The sequence below is a fragment of the Papaver somniferum genome, chromosome 8, assembly GCF_003573695.1.
Source record: "Papaver somniferum cultivar HN1 chromosome 8, ASM357369v1, whole genome shotgun sequence".
Taxonomy (NCBI): Eukaryota; Viridiplantae; Streptophyta; class Magnoliopsida; order Ranunculales; family Papaveraceae; genus Papaver; species Papaver somniferum.
Window position 1 is genome coordinate 151,557,881 of NC_039365.1, and position 24,304 is coordinate 151,582,184.

The 24,304-nt window shown below is 35.3% G+C and overlaps 2 protein-coding genes across 2 annotated transcripts; one reads left to right on the forward strand and one right to left on the reverse strand.

Moving 5' to 3' along the window:
• Positions 1-12,362: 12,362 nt before the first annotated feature.
• On the forward strand, positions 12,363-20,729 carry LOC113303520 (testis-expressed protein 2-like). Its single transcript, XM_026552557.1, has 7 exons — positions 12,363-12,760; positions 14,566-14,801; positions 15,341-16,013; positions 16,700-17,051; positions 17,518-17,612; positions 19,363-19,557; positions 19,825-20,729. Exons 1-7 carry the CDS (start codon positions 12,584-12,586, stop codon positions 20,482-20,484), a joined length of 2,388 nt encoding a protein of 795 aa, XP_026408342.1. The 5' UTR covers positions 12,363-12,583; the 3' UTR covers positions 20,485-20,729.
• LOC113303521 lies at positions 20,657-22,733 on the reverse strand. Its single transcript, XM_026552559.1, has 6 exons — positions 22,146-22,733; positions 21,947-22,025; positions 21,784-21,843; positions 21,442-21,563; positions 21,267-21,338; positions 20,657-21,125 (listed from the first exon to the last, which is right to left on the reverse strand). The coding sequence occupies exons 1-6, from the start codon at positions 22,628-22,630 to the stop codon at positions 21,023-21,025; spliced, it is 921 nt and encodes a 306-aa protein (XP_026408344.1). The 5' UTR covers positions 22,631-22,733; the 3' UTR covers positions 20,657-21,022.
• Between the last annotated feature and the right edge of the window lie 1,571 nt (positions 22,734-24,304).

Consider the following 24,304-nt stretch of genomic DNA (forward strand, 5'->3'; position numbering starts at 1 on the left):
TCTTGAAGGATAGGTTCTGCCCAGGACAAAATCAAGACCCTGAGGGCAGCTGGGGTTACCGTGGTCGATTCTCCAGCTAAGATTGGTGTTGCCATGCTAGAATGTTTCAAGAAGCGAGGCCTCTTGAAGGATTAGGTTCTGCACCCAATCTCTTTTTTCTTGTTACTACGGGGTGTACGGATTTCACAGAATTTTGGAAGAAGTTTTTGTTTTCTGAATTTGCTTTGTCAATAATTGGAGTTGGTTTTGTAAACACACCTAGCGACAGTCCTTCAATTGCAAGCCTGTTCTGGAGGAAATTATACCATTTTTCATTTTTAGTATAGATTGTTTATATTAGATTGATCCCACGTGTATTCCGACCGTTAGCAAATCTTGCACGTTTTTCTCACGTGCACCGAGTCGCGAGTTAACTCACTACTCTATAGCCGGTTAACTCACTACTCTATAACTGATTAACTCAATCCCTGTTAACTGATTCAGGGGCTTCTATGTAATTTTGTACGGGTTATTTAATGCCACGTATGCACTAACAGAGACTAACAGCCGTTAACCGTTATCTCAAAAAAACGGGATGAAAAAAATCAAGAATATGACATTTAATAAACTCTGAAAAAAACGGTGGCATTTTCAGAAACTGTATATTGGAAGTGTGGCACTTTATTAAAATTCCCAAAAAAAAATCGGTGTGAGGAGCTTATTGGCTACACCCTACGTTTTATGGCTTAAAATGAAAAAAATGTTAGGTTTTAATGCTAATGAAGAAAAAGATACTCGAGTTAAAGAGGGACAGAAATTAGTGAGTGGAACAATTTAGAACAGAATAACATTATTTTCGAGTGAAATCCAGGTTTGGTTTGGAATATAGATTTGGTACCTTTTATTCTCCTTTTGTGTGGAGTTCAGATTAATTAAAGTGTTCTAACAATATTCACATTCTTATAGCTGTCTATGATTGAGAGAATTCGTAAAAATACAAATCTATATTCCAAACCACTTAACATTGCTAAACGGTGAGGTTTATTATTTTGAATTGTGTTCATTTTTTATTTTATTTTTATAGGAATGTAAAGTCTTATAAGAAGAACATATTATAAAAATATTACACTTAAATTCATTATTGTTCGGATTTTACGGATAAAATGACGCAAATCTTATCTGACCTTGTCCATCTAACAGTGTTCATGAATCCTACCTCATCGTAAAAATACAAATATTTACTAGATGATGAGTGGTGTATTCTGCAATTGACAGTTTACTCTTGTGTCTCTTCCATCTACTTTGTTGATGAACATAGCTATTATGTATGGGCAGTCAAACTTCTCAAGAACTCTAGAGTGCGAATTTCTTTGTAGCTAGATTCTTGAGTCTAAAAATGAAATTACTTAAAAAAGAAATGGTTCCTCTCATTGTCGCTCCTTTTATTTCATTTTCCTTCTCTCTAAGCTTCCATAAATGATTTTTGAGAATTCTTTTTGTGCAGCTGTTCTTGAGTCTACAAATGAAATTGTTTCAAAAGAATCTCATTCCTCTTGTTGTTGCTCCTTTAATCCTTTTATTCCATTCTCTCTCAAAGGTTCTATATGTGTGGTAGTTGAGTGTTGGCTTCCATTGATCATAATATACCTTCTGTTGGTTCCATTAGTTTGTTATCCAAATACAGTTAAGATACAAATTCCATATGATCATAAACTTAACCTAATATATTTTTTTTATTAAACATATAATTCGTCAGATACATTATCAAATTGCAAGAAATTGGAAGGGAACCTACCAACAATCTGAGCCCCGATCGCTTTTTAAATGACAACACCTAACCTATGAAAAAGAAAACCCCCAACTTTAACATTTACATCATGACTAGCCATATAATTACCTTTATATGTTTGATACCTTTATCTTTTTATCTATCACAATTCTTCTGCGAAGTACTTAAATGTTATATACTTCTTCGCACCCGAAAATTACTTTAAGATACTAAACACGATTAATTTGTAAATGATCATATCAATTAGGGTTAAAAAGAGAATTAGAGATAAATAGAGGAGACAAGAATTTAACGTGGTTGGACATGTTATGCCTACGTTCACAGATGACTGAAGAGATATTTTATTGATTGTTTAATACAATAGTTTTTCTCTAGGTTAACTAACCTAGAATTACATGTCTCTTTAGGGTTCAGGATATATGTATTTATATAGTCTACATATACCTAATTCTGATATAGACTTTTTATGCAAGTAACTTGGCCAACAAGATATTTGGAATGTTTCAGAACTTACTCTGCAGCGACTTGGTCAACAACCAATCCAGAAACTTCTAAAACCTTCGTGGCAGATTCTGGCACTGGATATGTAGAGACGGTCCAAGCTGTCATGGACTAGCGGATTTGACTAATGGGCCTTGACATTGACCGACGGGTTGACTTTCTGATGGATGCATGTTGACTACGACTATCGAGCTTTGAATGGCAGGACTTGCTGACAGACTAACTTGATTAGTTGACAGCATTATGGGCTGGTAGTCTGGATGGCAGACTAGTTGGCAACATGGCTGGAAAACTTGACTGGATGGAAACACGGTTGATAGCACGACTAGAAACATGGCTGAGAAGCATGTGTTGGATAACTTGATAGCAGACTGGCTTGTATCATGGCCGAAATATTTGTATAAATTGATTGAACTGCGAGAATCGAGTCCATGGGTCGAGATGGGTGAGTCTAGTCGGACGAACTGGATTGATGAAGTAGGCCAGAAAAAATGAACCGGCGGACCAGGTCGGGTGAACTTGAGCATTGACCTACAGTTGACTTTATGACAGACTAGGCAGGCTGGTGGGCTGTATAGGTTGGCTAGACGGGAAACCTGGATGAAAGCTGAATGCTAGTCCAAACAACATTCTAGCCCAATATGTGGCAATTTTTATCATGATACAAACATTTATACGACATTAAAAGGTACGCAATCTTCTCTGCACAATCTCATGTGAAAAAAAAATCGAGCTATCTTAAGCATCACAAGATTCTTTGCAGGTACCCCCTCAACTTTGTTTACAGTTCAATCAACAACTTAATCATCATCAGAATTCGTGATTGAGGTAAAAACCAGTTATTTCACAATCAATACTCGATAGTGATGATAGTTGCACGCATTCTACTTTTTTAAAACCAAAAGAAATAAAAAAAAAACAAGTAAAAAAAAAGCCTCCATGTTTTCTTCCTCTCATCTCCCGCACTTGAATATTTCCTTCGAGAACAACTACCAAACTTCGGAAAATCCCTACTCCTTGGAGTAGAGGAGCAGATATGATCTCTTCATTTTTTCTGGTTCAAAATATTTATTATATTTTTAAGATTTTTTTTGTTTAATATATCTTAAATTTAAATTTAAATTTTTTTTATTACTAGATAAAGATTATTTTTACAAGAAACTAGTTGGAAGTCTAGCAACAAGCTGAGCTCCAACAGCGTGTACTACATTAGTTGAACATGTTGCGGTGCTAGCCTACCGGCGATCTTGATAAGGAACCATCCAAGGGATCCGAAGCGGATAAGGGGGATGATTATGTCGTAAGGGGGGCAAGCTAACTCTACCTTCATGTGAAATTCTACCAGATTCTATCAAACTAACCCACCAAGAATAAGCTCTCAAGATGTAAAATTAATCAAATACTTTACATTATGTGTATCAGGTTGATCTTAGCATCAGACGCATAAGCTCGGTCTGCTTACTATTGTTATCTCTATACACAATCACTTAATAGAATCCTTCTGTCAGCTTTTGCGATTTACTACTTGTGTAAAGAGTTTGACAATTACACTTATCACACAACTCAAAGCTAGTAGAAGAATTGTTATTAAGTTAATTTAAATGGCCGATTAAATAACCCAGTAATAATTCTTAGACGATAAAAATAATAGAGATAATCGACAAGAAAAATCAACTTAAAATATACTTGTAAAAAGAATTAGAATTCCATTTCAGGACTTTGAAATCATCCATATTCGATAATAGTAGAAAGAGAGAAGAAGAGAAGAAGTTTAAGAGAAAAAATTGAATGTGAAAGTTGTATCTAGACTTTTGTAACCTTCTCTTGATGTGTATCCAACTAGGAAACCTGATAACTATCAAGTATTTCCACCTCCTCTTATCCGTATCCAATTAGAAGAATCCTGTTTTGAGGCATACTCAATCATTTTCATATCTACCTACTGCTAGCTTATAAATCCACCCTAGATAGAAAAATAATTTTTTATTTTGATTATCTTATATTTATGCTTTAAATTTAGCTGAAAGGTATTCAAGTAATTTAAATTAATCTAAGCTAATCAAAATAAAAAATCATTTTCATTCCTAAACTAATCTAATCATTATCAAACCGTTTTGATTTTATCTTTCGTCGGAGATTAATTGTTGATTCATAATCATTTGATTATTGATTAAAACCACAAGCATAAAATGGGTCGTGTAAAGCATTTCGAAAGAGAATTATGTCCGCATGTTAGAACCCAGATCACTGTTCTTCGTTTTTTTATGTTTCAGAAGATCAATTCGGCTGATATTGAAATATCATGCTTCTAACCGAACCCAGTTTACAATGAAGAAGACCTTTAGGTTCGGCTGATTATCTGATGTATATTATTTTTAGTCGAACCTTGTTTATTTCGGATAAAATCCATGTTCGTCTAGTTCGAAAAGCTAGATTACTAGACGAACCTATAAATTTTTTCAACAAGGTAAGGTTCAGCTGACTGCAAGCCGAACCTTTAGCTTGTAAGGTTCGGCTCGTATTGTAAATGCAATTATATATCCGAACCTATAAACAGTGTTTTTACACTACCAGGTTCGATTGTATCATAGTTGCAACTTACACAAAACTAAACTACAAAGTACAAGTTCGGCCAACAACATTTGCCGTTCAAATAAGACGAATGTCATATAATTTTTTCATACATTGGGGTTCGCCTTTAGAAACATCATCCGAACGGTTCTTCCCAACAAGATTTTAGATAATAATTCTATAGCCGACCCATCACTGAACATCCGAAAAAGTTTGTAAATTAAAATTCAATTTTTTGAAGAATTCAACCTAAAAAATGGATATTAAACATCTTCTACAAGTATACCTGTGAATCTGATTTGAATCAAAAATTTTGGTTCTAATCACTAAAATCTCAAAAGCAAAGTTTTTTTTTTTCGCTTTTTCTTCTTCCTCTCAAAAACCGTAACTCTCTCATACAAATCTGATTTTTCTACTAATTTACCACCAATAACTTAATTTTAATCAATCATTAACATTAACATCCAATCATAATCACAAACACTAATTAAATAAGGGCATAATTGCCATTGTCAAAAAAGGGGTGGATAAGGGGTGATGGATTTTTTTACCTAGTGACCCTATTTTGGCATCATTATGTATGCCTCAAAACATTTGAGTATGCCTCAAAACATGATTCAATTAGAATACTTGACCTCCTCAAAATTCACTAAAAACCCTAATATTCACGTCATAGCAAGCCCAAAACGCATTCCTTCTTTCTCTTTTCGCACAGGCCCAATAGAAACCAAATCGAAATTGGATTTACCATTTTGCTCATAAATTCTTCGTACGAACTCGGAATGACCTCATTCTTTTGGCGTCCTCTTTGTATTTTAATTTTCTACAATATTGTGAGAAGAAATTCTTGATTTAAAGGTTCAATACCTTACTTGCTGGTCTTCCATGTGTTTTCAACGTTATTTGCTCATTTTGGTTGCACTTCTTTCACTTTCCTTGGCTCTAGAAACTTGGATATTTGGAGTACTTCACTTCTTAGATATTTTATATCCATTTCCACTTCTTTTTATATGATTCACCTATAAAAAGACATGAACTATAAAACAATCATAAAGGTAATATGCAAGAAATAAAGCTAAAACAAGTATGGAAGATGAAGAGCACTTGTTTTTCCTATAATGATCTCTCAACAAAGGTGTATGGTTTTATTTCATTAAGTTGTTCAAGATATATTGGGTGATGCATAAATATTTACTGGAAAATTTGGAAGCATGGACATTTAATAGTTTGAAATGAAGGAATAACAAGATATGGAAAATCCTTCCATATGCAATCACATAGGTAGTCTGGAAGCAGAATAATACAAGGGTGTTTTAGGCTATAGCTAAAACATCAGAAAATGTAGTTTTAGATGTTAAAGCTCAATTAGTTTGTAGTCATCATACGGTGACACTTTCCATTTTATCTCATCGAATAACATTTTCTTTATTTGGGTGAGAATTATATTCTAGCGTTATGCAAAGAAAATGTGATTTTTTCAGGAAAGAGGGAACACCTCATTTATATATTAATAGATAGAACCTGTTAGAGCCCTTCTCTGTTGAAGCCACAAGTTTTGCTATCTCAAGCGTGTTTTCAATATTAGTTGATCTGAACTATATATTGATTTCTAGTGTACTAAGTCCGGTCTCGGACTAGGTATAAAGTTGGTATTTGAGTATCATACATCACCCTCAAAGACTGAAGATCGACGAAGACATTTGTAGAAATTCATTAACAAGGTATGTGAAGACTGAACCATTTTATTTACTCACATGCATCATCATTCTATCTATATGAGACTATGTCATGACTTTTAGTAGATTTATCGTAAAGAAGAAATTTTGAGTCAAGCTTGTCTTGTTAAACATCTCAAGATATGATTCAAGCGTTAGATGTTCAAAGGTCCTCAACAATATTAGTCCGAAACAATTTATTGTTTAAGAATTAGTTTGTGGATCATTGTTATCATTTGGGAATGTTTAAAACATCAAAGAGAGAAATTCATAACTTTTGTCAATTCCACTCAGGGTAGGTTGGAGAACCATCTCGCAAACCATAAATATATGAGTTTCTGGAATAAAGATTAGTGAACCAGTTCGCGAACCACAAGTTCATAATGGGACAGCTCACGAACCATGGTGACCTGAATTTTTTATATTGGTGGAAAAGGCTAACAGTTGGCAAGCCTAGTGCACGAACTATTGTCATCTGAGTTCACGAGACGCAGTAGGATTGGCGAACCCGGTTCATGAACCATTGCACCCTCACTCCTTAACTTCCTATACGGTTCATGAACCGTTTCACCAAAGGTCCTAGTTAACCTTAGCAGATGCTCAAAGACTTACTTTTTTAATGCGTTTTTCATTGCTATGACTCTCATAAACACCTCTAAGACATCATTGATTACTAAAACACTTGGTATGTGGATCATGATTAAATTTAAAGTGTTTAAATGAACATCAAATTGCTTATTAGTTCATAAGGAATATTTTCTAGAACAGTTATTGTACACGGTTCCATAACCGGACCACTGTGTGTATTCTTCTATGTAAGTTCACGACGGACTTCTCACATGCTTACTTGAAACCCTTTTAGAGTTTCATCTAAACATATAAAGTGTTTTCTTGAATCTCAAGTTATCTTATCTTGAATTCCAAGAAACCATCGGTCTTGAACATCTATAAATAAAGATGCTCTTTCAACTGGGAAATTCAATCCCTGACACCTTATGTCCTAGTTAATTGCTAGATTCGTCCTCTATTAACTTAGGTTTCCTATGAGAAACATAATTAGGTATACGACTTAAAGACTTCACTTGGAGATTCGTGAAGCCAGGTACGACTATCTTTGCCTTGATAGTTCGTGTATCCCGATCTTGTTGTTCTGTTATCGAGGTTTTCGTAATCTCTTTCAAGAAAGATAGATAAAAATCACAAAGCTCTTTTCGTTTCAGATTTTGTGATTCCTCAAGATAGATATCTGAAAACTATTCTTAATTGGTAAGTTCAAGATTGTTCTTAATAGGTGGTTAACGATCCAGGATTCTCAGCTAGCTGAGTGTAAGTGTTCCGGATTGTGAGGTTTGGTAGCTTTGTCCATTGCAAATATATTTCCAAGCCTTGATATTTGATCTAAATGGAAATCAAATAGGATTATTTGTTAGAGGCAGATTATTTTTAAAACTCTTCACTTAGGTTGACACAACTCTTAGGTTGTAAAGTACGTCAGCTAAGGCAATCAATTGCGTAGAGACTTACGAGGTTCAAGAAACGCAGGGATCACGACTGTAATTGAATCACTTGGAGTGTGTATTCAGTCTCAACTACATTCCAGTCAGAAGTCTGATAGTAGGCTAGTGTCTGTAGCGGCTTAATACAGCTTAATGTTCGAATCTGGATGAGGTATCGGTTTTTTTTGCTATTGCGGTTTCCTCGTTAACAAAACTTCTGGCGTCTTGTGTTTTTCCCTTTCTGCATTATATTATTTACCTTTATAATAGGATTTACACAAGTAGTACGTATTCAATTCTAGTAGATACTTCCATATAGTTAAGATTGATTATGAGACTTGTTTCTTGGAGAATTAGTATCTTGAAAGATAGATAACAAACTCACAATTGGAAGAATTCCAATCAGAATATTTGGGTACGACTAGATTGATCTTGGATATTGATTTTGGGATCATCCAAGTACTCTTCTTAATAATTAGGTTCAAGAACACCATTGTCTATACTTTCTGATTGAGAAGAGATAGAGATATAAAATCCATATACATATTGTCACGTATCATTAAGTTGGCCTACTTGCAATTGCATTAGGTTTTGTCCATACAGTTTGTCGAACGAAAAATTTGGTGGTGTACTTGGTACCTCTCCTTTTCAATTGGTATCAGAGCAGGCAAATACCTTTAGACACCTAATAAGTCTGTGTTTGTGGCGATCTGAATTATGGATAAAAGTGCGATCTTTGTAAATGTATCACCGGTTACTGAAAGCGTCGTCTTTATGGATTCTATTAATGAGATTGTACCACTTTCTCTCTCAGGATTAGATGAACATTTTATTCACATAAAACAGTCTATTGCTGACAATTGTTATCCTTTCTATCTTACTGACGAGTCTGATACTGAAGTGGAAAGGGAAACAACCAAGGAAAGCGTGAGATTCTTAAACGTTTTAGAATTCAGGCTTATGAGGTTAACAGGTTGAAAAACAATGTCAATAATACTATTAGTAAGGTTAATGAAAAGGATTCACGAATAAGGATTCTTCTCGAAGAAAAAGCTGAAGTGATATGCAAATTATTTCACTTGAGGCACGCCTAGTGAAAAATGCCTTGGAACTGCAACGTATACTGGATACTCCTCGAACTTCATGTAGCGTTTGTGAATATGAAAACTTAGCTTTATCTATGGCTTGGATAAAAAATAAGGAATCTAAGGAGCTACCGGTTAAGGAAGCTTTTCAACTTGCTAACATGAAGTTGATGATAGCAGGATACAATGATCTCATAGACAAGTCTCTTGATTTAAATAGGGATGTCAAATCTCTTATATAAAAGAATAATTGTAACAGTTATCTAAAAAACATTAGCAGTTATACGTATCTCTTAGAACTGTCAAAGTAGGTTGAAATCGATCTGAATCGGTTTGAGCGGTATCGGAATCTTGGTATCTCTTCTTGTTGCTACTGCTATTGATGAGTCTGTTGGAGGAGTTATTGAAGACGTTGCCATGTAAGTTTTTCTTGAAGTAGTATCCACTGATGTTAAAGAAGTTGTTCTTTTGGAAGAGATCTACAGTTGTATCAACAAGAACTTATTTTTTAACACTAACCGTTAGCTTGAATCACCATTATAAACACAAACTTACGATATTTGAAGAACACAATAACAGAACTAACTCCAAACAGAAAATCATAATAAAAATTACTAAAAATCAATAAAGGACCGATAGTTAGGAAGAAGAGAAGATAAAAGAAGGTTTGTTCTGCTGGGATCCGCTCTTAATGAGAATATCTAAGCAAAAAAACTTATAAAAATAATTTGAACCGAAGGCTAATCTTTAGGAGTATAGTGACAGTTGCAGGCAATTTCTCCTTTTATCAATATAATAATAAATAATAATCTATTTTCTCCCTAACAAAAACTTTCATACTTTTCATTTGAAAATGTGTGGCATGACTCGCTGTTAGCTACTAGTCCATTTATGGTAAACTAAAGGTCCAATATTTATACTAAAATTCTTGTTAACCTTTCAAAAAGAAAAGAAAAGAAAAAGAATAACCGGAAGAGCAGTGCTATCCCGCGCAGCTACGCGGGAAAGCAATATAAGCAAACAGTTTATAGACCGGTAGATCAAGTAGTGTACCATTAGATCAAATTTATGTGATCTTTCACAAAAAAAAACTACAGCTGGCGAATTTAATGGATTAGAAAAAAGTCCTTTTAGTTTATTTTCGATTCATTTTTGATCCTTCTATCTCATCACCTGATCATCATATGAACAAATGATTAGGGAAGAGGCAGAAGATGATGGTTTGTTTCACTGTTAGATGAAGTTTTCAGAATTCCATATCCGACTGCAACTAGAGAGAAATGAATGAATCTGCTTAAACCCAAGCTCTAGTCCTAGAAATTTGCCGTGTTATCATTTTTGAGCTTGCATCATTAACCCATCACCACCACATAATTGGAATCTCCATCTATAAAACTCCACTAACTCCATCTGTTAATCATATGTAATTACCAAATTTCTTAAAATAATAATAATTCACATCCTGAATCAAGGATTTGGGTTCATCAAAAGACCCACAAATACTGTCTGCAACTGCAAATCCAAAAACCCCATTCAAAATCAACTTTCGGAATGAACCCATGTATTGGTTTTTCACCATTAAATAACATAAGAGATCGAAATAAAGGAATTTTCATCACACCCATTATCAGAAAATCTGTCTTTTACTTGCATACCTAGCTACCCATCTATCGTAAAAACTCTTATCTTAATTCCTTTTTTCTTTTTCTGATAATGAAATGAACACAACAACTTTTTGTGGGCCAACCCAAAATCCAAAGATTGCATTGCTCGTCTGTGTATGGAAGTGAAAATTTCAGACTTAAAGGGATCCGCAAATACAGACAATTTAAGGAACTAAACATAACATAAACGTAAAAAAGAAAGGACGTAAGATGAATAGAAAATAAACTTAAAGGACGTTTGTCAAATATGTTAATTTTGCCAGCTGTAGCTTATTAAAGAAAATGACTCCAACTTAATCCGACCACACATGATATGATCTGACGGTCTATAACATGCTTGCTTATACTGCTTAACACTGCTCTAACCGAAAACACCTTTAAATCAAAATAACTGTAAGTTATAGTGAAGAATGGGGGTGAATAAATGATGTCCATCTGTTAATAAATGTTAGTGCATGTTTTTGGACGAGGTTGGTTACCAACTTATACTTATAAACTATTTTTCCACGACCTACATCAATTTCTTCACATTTTTTTTTGATTGATAAAAAATTTGGTGGTTGCAAATTTTGAACTCAAATCACTAACATCATCGTCCAATAATTTTACTACCGTATTACAGTTACAACGATATATAGTTTGAATATTTTTATCACATAAATTATTGCGGTTGTGGTTATTACCCTGGATTTTATGATGGAAGGCGTCGATGGTACATCTAGAAATCGAGGTTAAAACACTGATTAAACTTTAGAAGAAAAAATGAAAAATCTAATGGGCTTGAAGTGAAGAAATTGTGATGCCATTATGCTTAAAGTCGTTGTGAGTTTGAGTCCGGTTTTGAGCACACTCTATAGCGTGCTTTCACCTTACATTCTAATTTCGCTTTCTTGATTAATTTTGATAATCAGGCAGCAAGACCAGATTTTTGACATGCACAATAGCGAGATTATTGAGCATATCACTCCTCTTTCATAGGAGCATCTCTTTTCCAAGAAGAAAATCTATCAAAATGGTCGATTTATAATTTCGAATATCATTTCTTCTCCAATCTCAGAATACAAGATTTGGGTGTTATTGTGGTAGATTGCTCTTTCTCTTCGCGATTTGTTTACGTTTTGTATCTTTCTTTGTATTTGTTTCATGTTATGATATACCTGTTTCTCTTCAAAACCATCACATAAACGTTTCTTGTGGAATAAAATACTTATGATTTGATGATCAAAAAAAATAGCGAGATTATTCGAAAATGAGCACGAATGCTTCTAGAAACTCCTTGTTCCTCATCCAAAGCTTATTATTTGGGTGACTGCGGCACGTTCACCAGGAACTCTCCACTGATTGCGGCACATTCATTCTCCACGACCGACCCATTGTCGGTATCCAGTGGAACCTTTTGGCTCGTCTTTTACTGTGTTCAGGCGCTGAAATCCAAAGCCATCCTAGAACTGACAAGTGTTTGGTCCCTAGAGAAAGACATACTCCGAAAGATATCGCAGTACGTTAATAACTTTAATAATAATACTAAAAAGATTGCTTCTCAAATAAAAAGAAAAGAATGATCGAATTCTGTTATTAACTACAAAAACAAATTAATATTTATTTTTTCTGATTCAGTCATTCTTAAATACGGATAGAGAAAAACAAAACAAAGCTCCATACTCTCTCAATAATGGAAGAAGTTTCTCTCCTAATTCCTTTCTAACTTTCACCCAATTTTGATTATTACTCTGAAAAGGGGTTTGTCTTAGAGTTATTTCTTAAATCCAATCAATCGAATTCGATGTTATTATCTTTATTTTTTGGGTTTCTTCTTGGAGCCCTTACAATCATTGCTGTTGAAGCATTTGTATTGTATCATCTTATTCATCGATTAACTAAGAAGTATGAGTTTAAATCTCAATTGGTTCAGCAAGATCTTGATCCTCAACAATCTCTTTCGTTCTCTTACAATAAACAGGTAAGTTTTCACTTCTCAATTTTAGGTTTTTTTTAATTGATTTTTGTTGTTGAATTTAGAAGGAAGTTTGCCATAGAAATTGTTGGTTTCCTAGTGCTTGTGATTCTTGCTGTTGAAATCAATGTCTATCATGTTCTCCCACTAGACATGGAACAATAGGACATTCATATTATTTGGGGGGAGCATGTTCAGAGAAGTAGGAAAAGTTGGTATTGATTTTGTTGACTCTTTGGTGTATAAAACTGTTGAAGGTTTGTTGTTGTTTTATGCACCCCATGTGTATATTTTTTTGTAATATTGTGAATGAACCTTTGTTATTGGCAGTTTGAGTATTTTCATGAACATTGTGCCTAGGGATCGTGGGTATGAATGAAACTTTTGGTATTGGCATATTTATCATGGTGCAATGCCACTGGTCTTGTTACTAGTAGAGAAAAAAAGTAAAGGAAAATGAAGAACAAAGGAGAGAAGAAGTTGTTGTAGATATATGAAGAACTTTAGTTTAGATGTTTCTTCCAATTTTCAAATGTACATGTTTTCAACCTTCACATTTGTCATCATGAGTTAGGCGATTAACTTTTAAAGTGGTGATGTGAAAGGGGGTCATCTTGTGTAATCGAAGAAGATACGCAGTCTTGAGGATGTAATGAGTAGAAGTGGTAGTAAAATTTATTAAACCAATTGTTTGTACTTACTGAGTGGTTGTTAGACGTGACTGTTAGAGTCTTTCTACTACTCTTTTTTTTTTTTAAGATTATTGATACTGAGATTCCTTTAGGTATATGCAGGATAGAGTTACATAGACGCTTCTGTATGGCTAATCCCCTTTCCTATCTGTTGGGTTATCCTTCGTTTTCGTTGGATAGGTTTAGTGTGCATATGCGGATGATATGGACTGAAGTCACGTAACTATATGTGCACTATAGTTAGTTCTACACTACAGAAAAGAAAGAAAAAGACATTCTGTTTCATAGATTTAGGTTAAAACCTGTTCTGTGTTATCACTGAGGAGTTGCTTATATTAAGAATCGATTCAACTAATTTATCAACTCAGGCTGTGTCTGAACAACAATATATTTCTTACTTGTGACTTTATTATGATATATATTTCGTTATTCTTCTTTCAAGTTCCCATAATTGGTTGTATGCTGTGTACCTTCATATGAACTACTGAATAGAGAGGAAAAAATGCTGCTGGTGTATAGGAAAATAAGCACTGGTGCTATTGGTGTTCCTCTATTTGAACTGGTTACCCACAAGATGCCTTGTTATCTTTAATACATAGCCAGAGAAGGAGCCCTGTACAACCAGTTCCTGGTTAAGTATCTAACATTTCAACCCCATAGTTTTTATTTCTCTATGTTAGCCCCCACTGACCAGTTTCAATTTTGTAAAGATGAGTAAGCAGTCCAACTTTATTCTATTCTATTTGACCTTTTTGGTTTTCTAGAATGCCTGCAACAACTCTGGGTGGCATTTCCTACCAATATTGCAGTTTGAACAGAAGCAGAAACTAAAAGAGAAATTTCATACAGAAAGGTTTCCTTGAATTCCATGAAGAAGGACGTTTAATAATCTAGAATTAATTAAGAGGATGAATTACAGCTTAAAGTTTAGCGTCCATGCCATGTGTTGCTTATATGCTATAAGAATCTTGATCTGCTGATTTTTTATTCTTTCGGTTGCTCATAAACTTTATCACTGTGTTTTTCTCCACTTAGTTTTACGCAAGTTTTTATTGTTATCTTTTTTTTATTTAGCTGCAGCAGCTTATTGATTCTGTTTTGCTTTGAATTTTGTCGTAGGGTGTGATTTGGATATTAGAACCGGAAAAGCTTGCGAAAGTAGGGGCCAAGGACAAGTTACCTAAGGATCAAAAAAACAAGAAGGAGATAGTGGAGGTCACTCCTGTCAAAAAGCATGCAAAGATTAAGGACCATTCACTTATTATCACCAATTCAAATGGTTCTCAGGTTACTATTGATCTTGTTGATTGCATGGTACTGTCTGTTTCAGCATCAAATCTTTCCTCAAGGAAGTGGTAAGTTTCCTTTTTCAAAATGCACTTTCTGCTTATGCTTCTTTGTGTTGACATGTAAGGCAAACCCATTAATCACTTAGTAGGAAAGTGTGGAATTACATTTGTCATGTTGTATAGGATGTTCTTCTGCCCTGTGCTGGAGGATTCTGAAATGCTGTCCTCCCCTATCTGTTCTACTTGTGTGATACAAGGGACAAACTTGACTTGATTAGGGTGATCGCAGAATGTGAAATCACGAATTTACAGTCACTCTCATGGTGAAGAGGTGATGTACGCCTCTGATGAAGTCAATTCCAAAACATCACCTTGGGTACAAGTTGAGTGCTGTATCCTTGACAGATGGACTGTTGATGTTTGTACTCTGCAGGGCAGGGACCTAACAATTGCCTCTTTAAACCCTGAATCCTGAATGAATTCCTTGTTTTTGTAACAGTTTAACTTGGTGTTGTAGTAGAGTTTGGATGTTAGGCTTCATGTATGAGTTTTTTATTTAGTCTCCTGACTCCTGAGCTCTTATTTAGTTTTATATGGGATTGTAGGGCAAAAAGATACCCAGTTAAAGTGGAGGGCAAAACGTCAGCTGTGTATAACGGAAGCAAAACTTTTTATATATATTTTGAAACTTCCTGGGAGAAGGAATCATGGTGTAAGGCCCTTCGTCTTGCTACATGTGATGGCAAGGAAAGAGTTAATTGGTATGCCAAATTGAACAAGGAGTTTTACAATTACCTTACATCTTTAAATGCAGGATATCCTTCTCTTAAGAAACATCCTTTTGGGTTCTCTGCCGAGCCCATGGATAGAACTACTAAAAATGATGGTTCTACGTCAAAAGTTCGTGGCTTTCTAAAAAAACTTGCAAAAAAGGCTTCTAAGAGTGGCACTGATAGTAAGGGAAATAGTGTGTCAGCATCAATTCGTGAAGAGAGGAAGATGGGTGAGAAGTCACGTTCAGCCCAAGATTTAGTGGGGCTAACCGGTTCTGTTAGGTATCCCTTGACAGAAAAGACTACTAGCAGTTCCTTGGATGAGGATCCCGTGCTTTCACGTTCAGTAAGCCAAAGTCAAGCCTCCGTGACCTCAGATGCAGATTTTGATGACAAATTTGGTGTTGACGAAGGAACACTTTGTTGCAATTTGCTACTTTCACGGTTATTTTTCGACGCCAAAAGAAATGATGCGATAAAAAGCTCCATACAAGAAAGGATCCAGGTAGTCTTAATCTCTTGTGTTCTTAAATATGCACCTGTGGAAAATATGCTTTTGTGTGAGTGGAATCATGAGATTTCTTATCTGACCAAAGAGAGATTGGCATGTTAACACATGCAGGTGCTTCACCCAACACTGCATATCGTATACTCTTTTTGGGCTGACTTACTCTAAAGCTCCTAGATTTAAAAAATTTAACCTTCAACTTTATAACTGTATGAACCTTGGTAATCAAAGCAAAGTTGTGGATTTGAAAATAACATAAACAAGTGGCATTTTCTGGATGATGATATGCTTTTTGGCTGACTGATTTCATTCGTGGATGTTTGAGGATTAATAACTAATGTAAACTCATAAAAGTAAGAGAACTCAGCACCCTTTGTCATAAAAAAAATTCCTCGCTGAAGATATTCTTAACAATGTATAGTTGTCGACAAATTTGTTTCCTCACCTAACTTCGCAGGATTTCATCTTATGTGTCTAATGTTTGTGAATACCATATGAAGGTTCTTATCGTTTTGTTGAGTAATTTTGTCTGCCTCTTGAGTAATTGTCTGCCAAAATAATCTAGCATTTCCTAATACCCCATGAGTAAATTGAAAATCCATGTTTTTATATGTCACGTATAAATATATGTGCACTATTAGAGTATATATATTGCTGATAACTGTTTTTATTGGTATGAACAGAGAACATTACTCAATTTGAGAACCCCTAGTTACATCGGTGGAGTAAATCTTACAGGTTTAGATCTTGGAACTCTCCCGCCTAACATCCATGGCATGAGGGTTCTGCCAATGGACATGAATGAGGTTTGGGCCATTGAATTGGACTTGGAATATTCAGGTGGCCTAGTGTTAGATGTTGAAACGAGACTTGAAGTTCGTGAGCCTGGTTTTGAGAAGGGTATCATAAATAAAGGTTTGGAGTCAGATTCTGTTGGGAGGGCTACATCAGATCTTTTAGAAGGTTTCCAGTCATTAGTTTCTGGAGAAATAGTTGCTGAGATAGATAAGAAAGAAGAAGTGGAGAACAAGCACGGTAAGCATAAATATTCCCTATTTTTTCATTTAGAAATAGTTGATGGTCTTTAAGTTATGTTTTATTCTGGGTATTTTCCTGAATTGCACCTTTTATATTTAGAAGAGTTACAAGATAATTTTTATCAGTTCATGCGCAATCTCTGTTTTCAAGTTTAGTTTTCTTTACGAAGGATTTTGCAGCCGTGAATTCAAAAAACTTGTTGACATTCCACATATCTTTATGGTGATTTTAGTGATGTGTTGAATAGAGTGGGTTATGTAGTCCCAAACTTCCACAATCTCGTTTAAAATGACTTTCTTTTGTTTGGTTGCCAATCCTGGAAGTTATCACCCTTACTATCGGGGTTACCACACTTTGTTTAATTAATTTGTATGCCCGCTCTTTAGATTCAGAGAAATTGGTGTATCAAACTGAATTTTTTACGTTTTCTTAAAAGAATGCATATACTTTGCTCCTTATGCAGATGAAACAAAATTTTCAAAGAGCAGTAGTTGGAAATCGCCTTATGTTTCAAAGTGGAAATCTATTGTGAATTCTGTTGCCAACCATGTTTCACAGGTTAGCAAATTTTCACCATTGCACTAGTTTGTTTACTAAACTAATTTAAAAATAAACTGAGGGATGTTGCAATGATTTAATTGAATAAAATTGGATTAAGTATAGCCAAGCTAATAATGATAGTTCGGTTACATCACTTAGTTCATGTAGATGTAGTTGATATATGACATGCTATCAACTCCTACTTTTTAAGGGTTTTTAGTATTGTTTTGTAGTAGTCATATCACTGATTACAGAATGTATGCATCTGACTTTTTGTTATATGTCTCACATGATTTATGGACCTAGGTTGGTTAAGTAGAATGAGATCTTGAGCTGAGTCAAGACCATGTCTATACCAATGATCAGAATCGAGGCAAGGTCGAATCCAGGAATTGTTTTAGCATGTAGTATCAAATTTGCCTGCTAATCAATTGTTATTATTGTTTTAATACTTGGAATTCTAACTTCACAACCAACAATCTGGCTCTGCATGAATAAAATAATAGCAATAAGTGCTCTGCTTTTACCTGGCTTTAGTAGAAAGGTTGAACATTTGAAATGGCGGTAGTATTTTCTACTAATACACTTCTCTCATACATCTTTTCTTTGCAACTCTCTTTCTCACTGTATAATCAGACCATCATCCTTAACACAATGGCACATCATCCTTAACACAATTTTGTCTTCTACCCTCCTCATCTTCTTATTGAATCCAGAATTCCTGAGAGCCAATTCCATTCTTTATGTGGCCAAGAACCGCAGACTGGACTGTATTATTTTAGCATGTAGTATCAAATTTGTTTTAGCATGTAGTATCAAATTTGCCTGCTAATCAATTGTTATTATTGTTTTAGTACTTGGAATTCTAACTTCACAACCAACAATCTGGCTCTGCATGAATAAAATAATAGCATAAGTGCTCTGCTTTTAACTGGCTTTAGTAGAAAGGTTGAACATTTGAAATGGCGGTAGTATTTTCTACTAATAAACTTCTCCCATACATCTTTCTTTGCAACTCTCTTTCTCACTGTATAATCAGACCATCAACTGGAGTACTAAAGTAGATGCTTCTTTGCCCCCTCTTCATAATGGCACATCATCCTTAAGACAATTTTATCTTCTACCCCTTCCTCATCTTCTTATTGAATCCAGAATTCCTGAGAGCCAATTCCATTCTTTATGTGGCCAAGAACCGCAGACTGGACTGTAAAGCTCAGAAATATCCTGCATGTTATTCTTTCCACAAGAAAAAAAGAAAAAAGAAAACTGCCTTCCAGGCATAAAAATATCTCGGATCCCATTGAAAGTACTTCTCATAAAGGGTTCGAAATCGTTCAAGTTAGCCAAGGTGCAAGTGTATCTTAGTTTACTTGTTACAATCATAGCTTGTGGAGCTACTCCAGCTGCATCGCTTGGGAGTTGTCTAGCCTTGAGAGTATCTGACCATATGCCATAAATTCAGAATGAGAAATCCTTGTGGGAATTCAATCTAGTGCATTTCATGTATGCTACTTTTGTGCCCCCTTGTATTAAATATCGAGCTCTTCATGCAAAACATAGCTAATAAATGTGATGGAACCCCTTGTCTTATTGAGGTTAGGCGGTCTACTAGTCAACTTATGTGATCGATAAGTTCTCATTTAAAAGGCAATGGCTGCTGTAGATGTTTTGCAAGTTTCTTTCCCTCTTCGTTATTGTTAGCTTTCATAGCAGCAGTTCCTGGAATGTTTCTGCAACTTTGTTTGAACTGAATGCTTTGTTTCTACAGGTTCCCATTAGCTTAGGTATAAGGATTGCATCGATTCGAGGGACCTTGCGAATTCATATAAAGCCACCTCCTTCTGATCAGCTATGGTTTGGATTCACATCAATGCCTGACATTCAGTTCGACTTGGACTCTTCGGTTGGAGACCACAAAATTACCAGTGGACATGTTGCTGTGATCCTGGGGAACCGGTTTAAGGTAAGCAGTCAGTCAGTGTTCCTGCTTCTGGTTCCGTTTGTTATTTCTATTGTCATTGAAAGGAAGTAGTTGGCCCGGAATCCTCATCAAATTTGTACCTTGACCATTCAAGCAAGGTTGTATGTGTAAACTGTAGTTGTAGGGTTAGGATCATCAGGTGCATGCATTCATAAAAATCACTAAGATCAGTAAAAGAAGATGATTCACTATTCAGCGCGCAAGTGCAATTTTTCGTTCTTTTGCTTGATACGCTTATTGTTTTTGCAGGCAGCAATCCGTGATATGTTAGTTCTTCCAAATTGTGAAGGTGTATGTGTTCCGTGGATGTTAGCTGAAAAGGATGACTGGATTCCTCGTAAAGATGCTCCCTATATATGGGTTAAACAGGAAGTGGTTAGTGATCCTGCAGCGCTCGAGTTATCGAACTGTCAACCAGAGGAATCTGAAACCATAGTTGAAGAAGGTAGGAAGAGTAGTGATAAACAGGCGAGTAGCAGTAATTATTTAGAGGTAAAGGATTACGAAAATGCGAAGAGCCTACATCAAAGGAATGGACAGTCTGAAGAATTGTCATCTTCTTCAAAACCTAGTTTATCTGCATCAAGTTCCACTAATCAATCCACAAGCAGCAACCGTTCTTTACAAGATTTGAAAGCTCCGTTGCTAATTAAGGACGAGTCACACAATGAGACATATAGTTACAGCAGGTCGGAAAGCCAAGTGGAGAATCAATCACCACTATCCGAGTCCATGATTAGGGAAAGACGATTTGGATCTTTCAATGAGGATCCAAATCCTAAGAAAATGGGCAGTAGGAGAGCAAGAATGATGGATTTGAGGAATAAGGTGTCTGAGAAATTCGAAGAAAAGAAGAGACATATTGAAGAAAAGGGCAGAAACATTGTTGAGAAGATGCGAGGACCATGATACTTTTACCTCCTCTGGTTATGAGCAGAACTGGGATTGCCCAAAAGTAGATTGAAAAGCAAGAGAGCTCACTTTCCAGAAAATTTGTTGATTAAATATATTGATACAAGGAAAACAAGGAATTCAATTCAGATTCCTCGTTGCCATAATACTGTAAAAAGGGACCACAATATTTAGAACATGTACTGATGATTCAATCAACAATTCTTTTTACATTCATAAGAGAAATATCAAAATTTCCTTCACTGTTGCATTATTGAACCATTTCTTACAAGAGCAGTGTACAAATACAGTTCTTCAAAATGGTACAGCATGGCATCAAAATAAGCGCATGGACAGAACAGAAACTAACTTGCTTCATTGTGTTTGACAGACTATTCTGCCCTGACTTGTTTCAGATTGTATGCACCCTTTCTAACAGGATCGCAAACTAATGTATAGGAAATTCTGAAGCAGATGAACATTTCCTTTGAGCTTGTATGTAGTTAGTCTCTACTACTTCTAGGGTTTGAACGGAAAAAGACACTCGTACTTCAGTTCATATCTTGAAGTTCTTGTATCCATATTCAGAACTGGTCATTCCCTCTTCCCAGTCGCCCATTCGCCGACCACCAAAAACCACTTGTTGAATGCCCAAGTATCTGAGATGGAGCGAATTTAAGTCAGCAAAGACGGTTCATATAATGGTCTTTCTGAATAATGCTGAACAACAATTCAAGTAAAGGAACCTAAACTGAAACTCACTAGTTAATATGTAAACCTAGTTCATCAAAATAACTTACTCTGAGCTCAACACAGTTAAGCAGTTGAGTAGAACATCAATGGCAAAGAAATCACATGTTCCAAGGTCTACCCTGTTTGACGAATCAAATATGTTAGCCTATTCACATATAGACTGTGTGCAGACTTTCGAAATTAAACATACAACACATTACAAAATAAACAAACAATTCATACCAAACGCGTCCCCAGTTATCCTGGAATTCGACATCACCGATATCATGGAAGGATGAAGGCATAATGGTAGAACCTTTGTCTGCGTCATAAGTGGGATCATGCTCCATGGATGAATTAGCCAACTGCATACATTTTACGAAAACTTAAAAAGCATTTCTAGCTATATCCCAAAACCGTATACTAGTTTAACTGCAGATTGTTTAGACAGAGCCTAATGGAATTCCGACAATCCAGAATCATAATGCATAACAGCTTTACTCAGTAAAAGTTCAGGAAATTCACATCATTCTCAAACTGCATACTAAATCACTGAAAACAAAACATAGGGGTATGTGAGTAAACCTGAAGATTAGAAGAGTTAAAAGCTCCCAAGCGTCCCATCACATACCATGACTGAATAACCTGCAATATCCACAATCCCGTAAAATTGTCAATGTTAGGGTTTAGGGTTTAAGGTTAATTCAGAAATAATTGCAACAATCACAGACATAGCAAATCTACTTACACTACCAATCAATTCAACATCTCTATCTGAAGGAGCTCCATATAACTCAAACCAAATGTGAGAATCAATTGGATTAAAGCTGCAAACAATTGACACACACAACTACAATTAGATGTTAAGCCAAAATTAAAACAAGGCAAATAAAATGAACTGCTTTTCTATCTATGTACCAATCTATTTAGGGTTTAGTAATACTTACTCTCTGAAGCTGACTTTGAAAGCGAGAACAGACCCAGTTTTAGTTTTATTAAAATCACGACCTTTTTGTCTAACTCTTTGTTCGACCCTTTGTCTCATCAATTCAGGGTTACCAATACTATCACCAAGTACAGCACGAAGTTCAGTATCATCTTTACAGGCATCTTCAAGTACTTTTGCCCAACTTGGATAATTATGAATTCTGTCATATTCTCTTTTCCTTTTCTCTTCTCTTACTTTCAGTAATCTTCTTCCTCTTGCTGTTGTTCCTGATCCTTTTGCTGTTACTTCTTCTACTCCAATGGGTTCTTCATTTTCTCCTTGAATGATACTTTTTCTTACCCAAATTTTCAGTGACCTCGTGGGAGGAGTATTGGGGGTATTTGAAGAAAATGTTGGGGCAAGATTTTGATTTTGGAAGTGTAATTGTATTGGTGAGGAAGGTGGGAATGGACTGGTGAAGATGTTACAACTGAAGCAATTCATTGTGTTATTTTTGTGTCTTTTGATTATTATTTTTTTGTTTCTGTTTCTAGTTTATCTCCTTTTTACCTCCATTGTTGCAGAGCCCAAAAGATTATACTAGTTTCTACTAGTTTTGCTCACGGAGTTAAATATTGTTCACCTACTTTTCCAATGGGTATCAAAATGCTATCTGTAGCTTTGTTACTTCCACCCACGTAAAATCGTGAAGGCCCTAGGCTCGTAGCAATGAAGATATAGCTCTCATTTTGTGCCGCATGGTCCACTAACTTTGATGAGAATGTAAAATAATGTTTGCTTCGAAATTAGAGGTTTTTGTTAACTTATATACCCGTATACATGTTAAGGTTTAATAAAGAATTATTTTATTTCTTTGGAAATCGTGTTTTTTTGTCTTATTCAATTAGAAATTGGGTTTTTTTGCGCTAAAAATAAAAAATTTTATTCCCAATGCAAAGAATTACCGTTTCCAATGCAATAAAATAAACAAATCTTATTTCCAATGCAAAAAATTGTTGTTTTAGTGAACCTTAACATGTATACGGGTATTCAAGTTAACAAGACCCGAAATTATAAGACGGTGCCGGAATGACCATGTCATCAAATCTTTATAATTAATGTGCCCGGTCCCTAAAATGTTCAACCATATGAAAAAACTACCGGATCGATATTTGTTAAGATGTCCGACCTCTCTTTCTTCCGCCAGACATTACTAAACTTATTAGAACAACTGGATTTTTTTGGTTTTGCAGATTTTTCGTTTTTGAATGGTTGATTCATGAAGTGTCCAAAATTCTAAGCTTATTTTTTAGAAATCAGGCCAACGTTACTTAACATATTTTTGATCCCGAAGGAAAACTTTGAGTTTTTCTACAGGTATATTTATTGCGGGAGTTTTGTCATGTTGGAACATATTTCAAATTACAATGACAGGTTTTGATCACCGGAAATTTATGGGTCAAAGTGGTTTGCTGCAGAAAAATGATCTTACAGATTAACTCTGTTCATCTAATATCAAGAGATAAGTACCCCACCGAATCTTGTGCAAATTAGGTGCTCAAACGCAAGAAAAACGAAACATGGTTTCTCGAAAATTTTGGTGGTAGGAGATTAGTCAAACCATCGCTAGGGTGAGATAAGAGAAGTATTAACTAAGGGAACGACAGAAATTGTCGTGGTGTGTTCCCGTTCAGTCTCATATTGATTCTTGTACTCCACAATGTAAATGTAAAGTGAAATGAATAATCGATTTCATAAAGTGCACTGATATCGGCAACGTGACAAGATCACACATACCAGCTGCAAATGTGCCTGCAAGGTTAGAAATCCCCAGTATGGGGTACACCATAAACTAAGGTGTTGCAACTATACTTGGTGGAAGTGTATTAAAGGTCGTGGCTCCATAAAGGAAGATAGAGTGACCACCAGGTTCGATCAATGCTCACCTAGAAAGGAAGTAGATGAGTAACGCACAACCTAATTTGTATCATTAATGAAATCATCTCATTTGATTGTCTCTGACTATGTCCATGAATCAATACTGGAGGACGCTCCGAAGTTTAATGATTCTAGAGAACAATGAAATCCTAAAAGATTATAAGAACACACACGAGTCAGTGGAAATATTGTGAGAGCATATTAATGATTATTTGTATATATAGTTGCTCAAGGAAATAG

Excerpts from the sequence above, each read along its gene's own strand:
- LOC113303520 (XM_026552557.1), top strand. The coding sequence starts at position 12,584 with ATGTTATTATCTTTATTTTTTGGGTTTCTTCTTGGAGCCCTTACAATC. Across the intron at positions 14,802-15,340 it reads AATCTTTCCTCAAGGAAGTG|GGCAAAAAGATACCCAGTTA; the intron begins GTAAGTTTCCTT and ends ATGGGATTGTAG. Across the intron at positions 16,014-16,699 it reads CCATACAAGAAAGGATCCAG|AGAACATTACTCAATTTGAG; the intron begins GTAGTCTTAATC and ends TGGTATGAACAG.
- LOC113303521 (XM_026552559.1), bottom strand. The coding sequence starts at position 22,630 with ATGAATTGCTTCAGTTGTAACATCTTCACCAGTCCATTCCCACCTTCC. Across the intron at positions 21,844-21,946 it reads ATGTTGAATTGATTGGTAGT|GTTATTCAGTCATGGTATGT; the intron begins GTAAGTAGATTT and ends TGGATATTGCAG. Across the intron at positions 21,564-21,783 it reads TTAACTCTTCTAATCTTCAG|TTGGCTAATTCATCCATGGA; the intron begins GTTTACTCACAT and ends AAATGTATGCAG.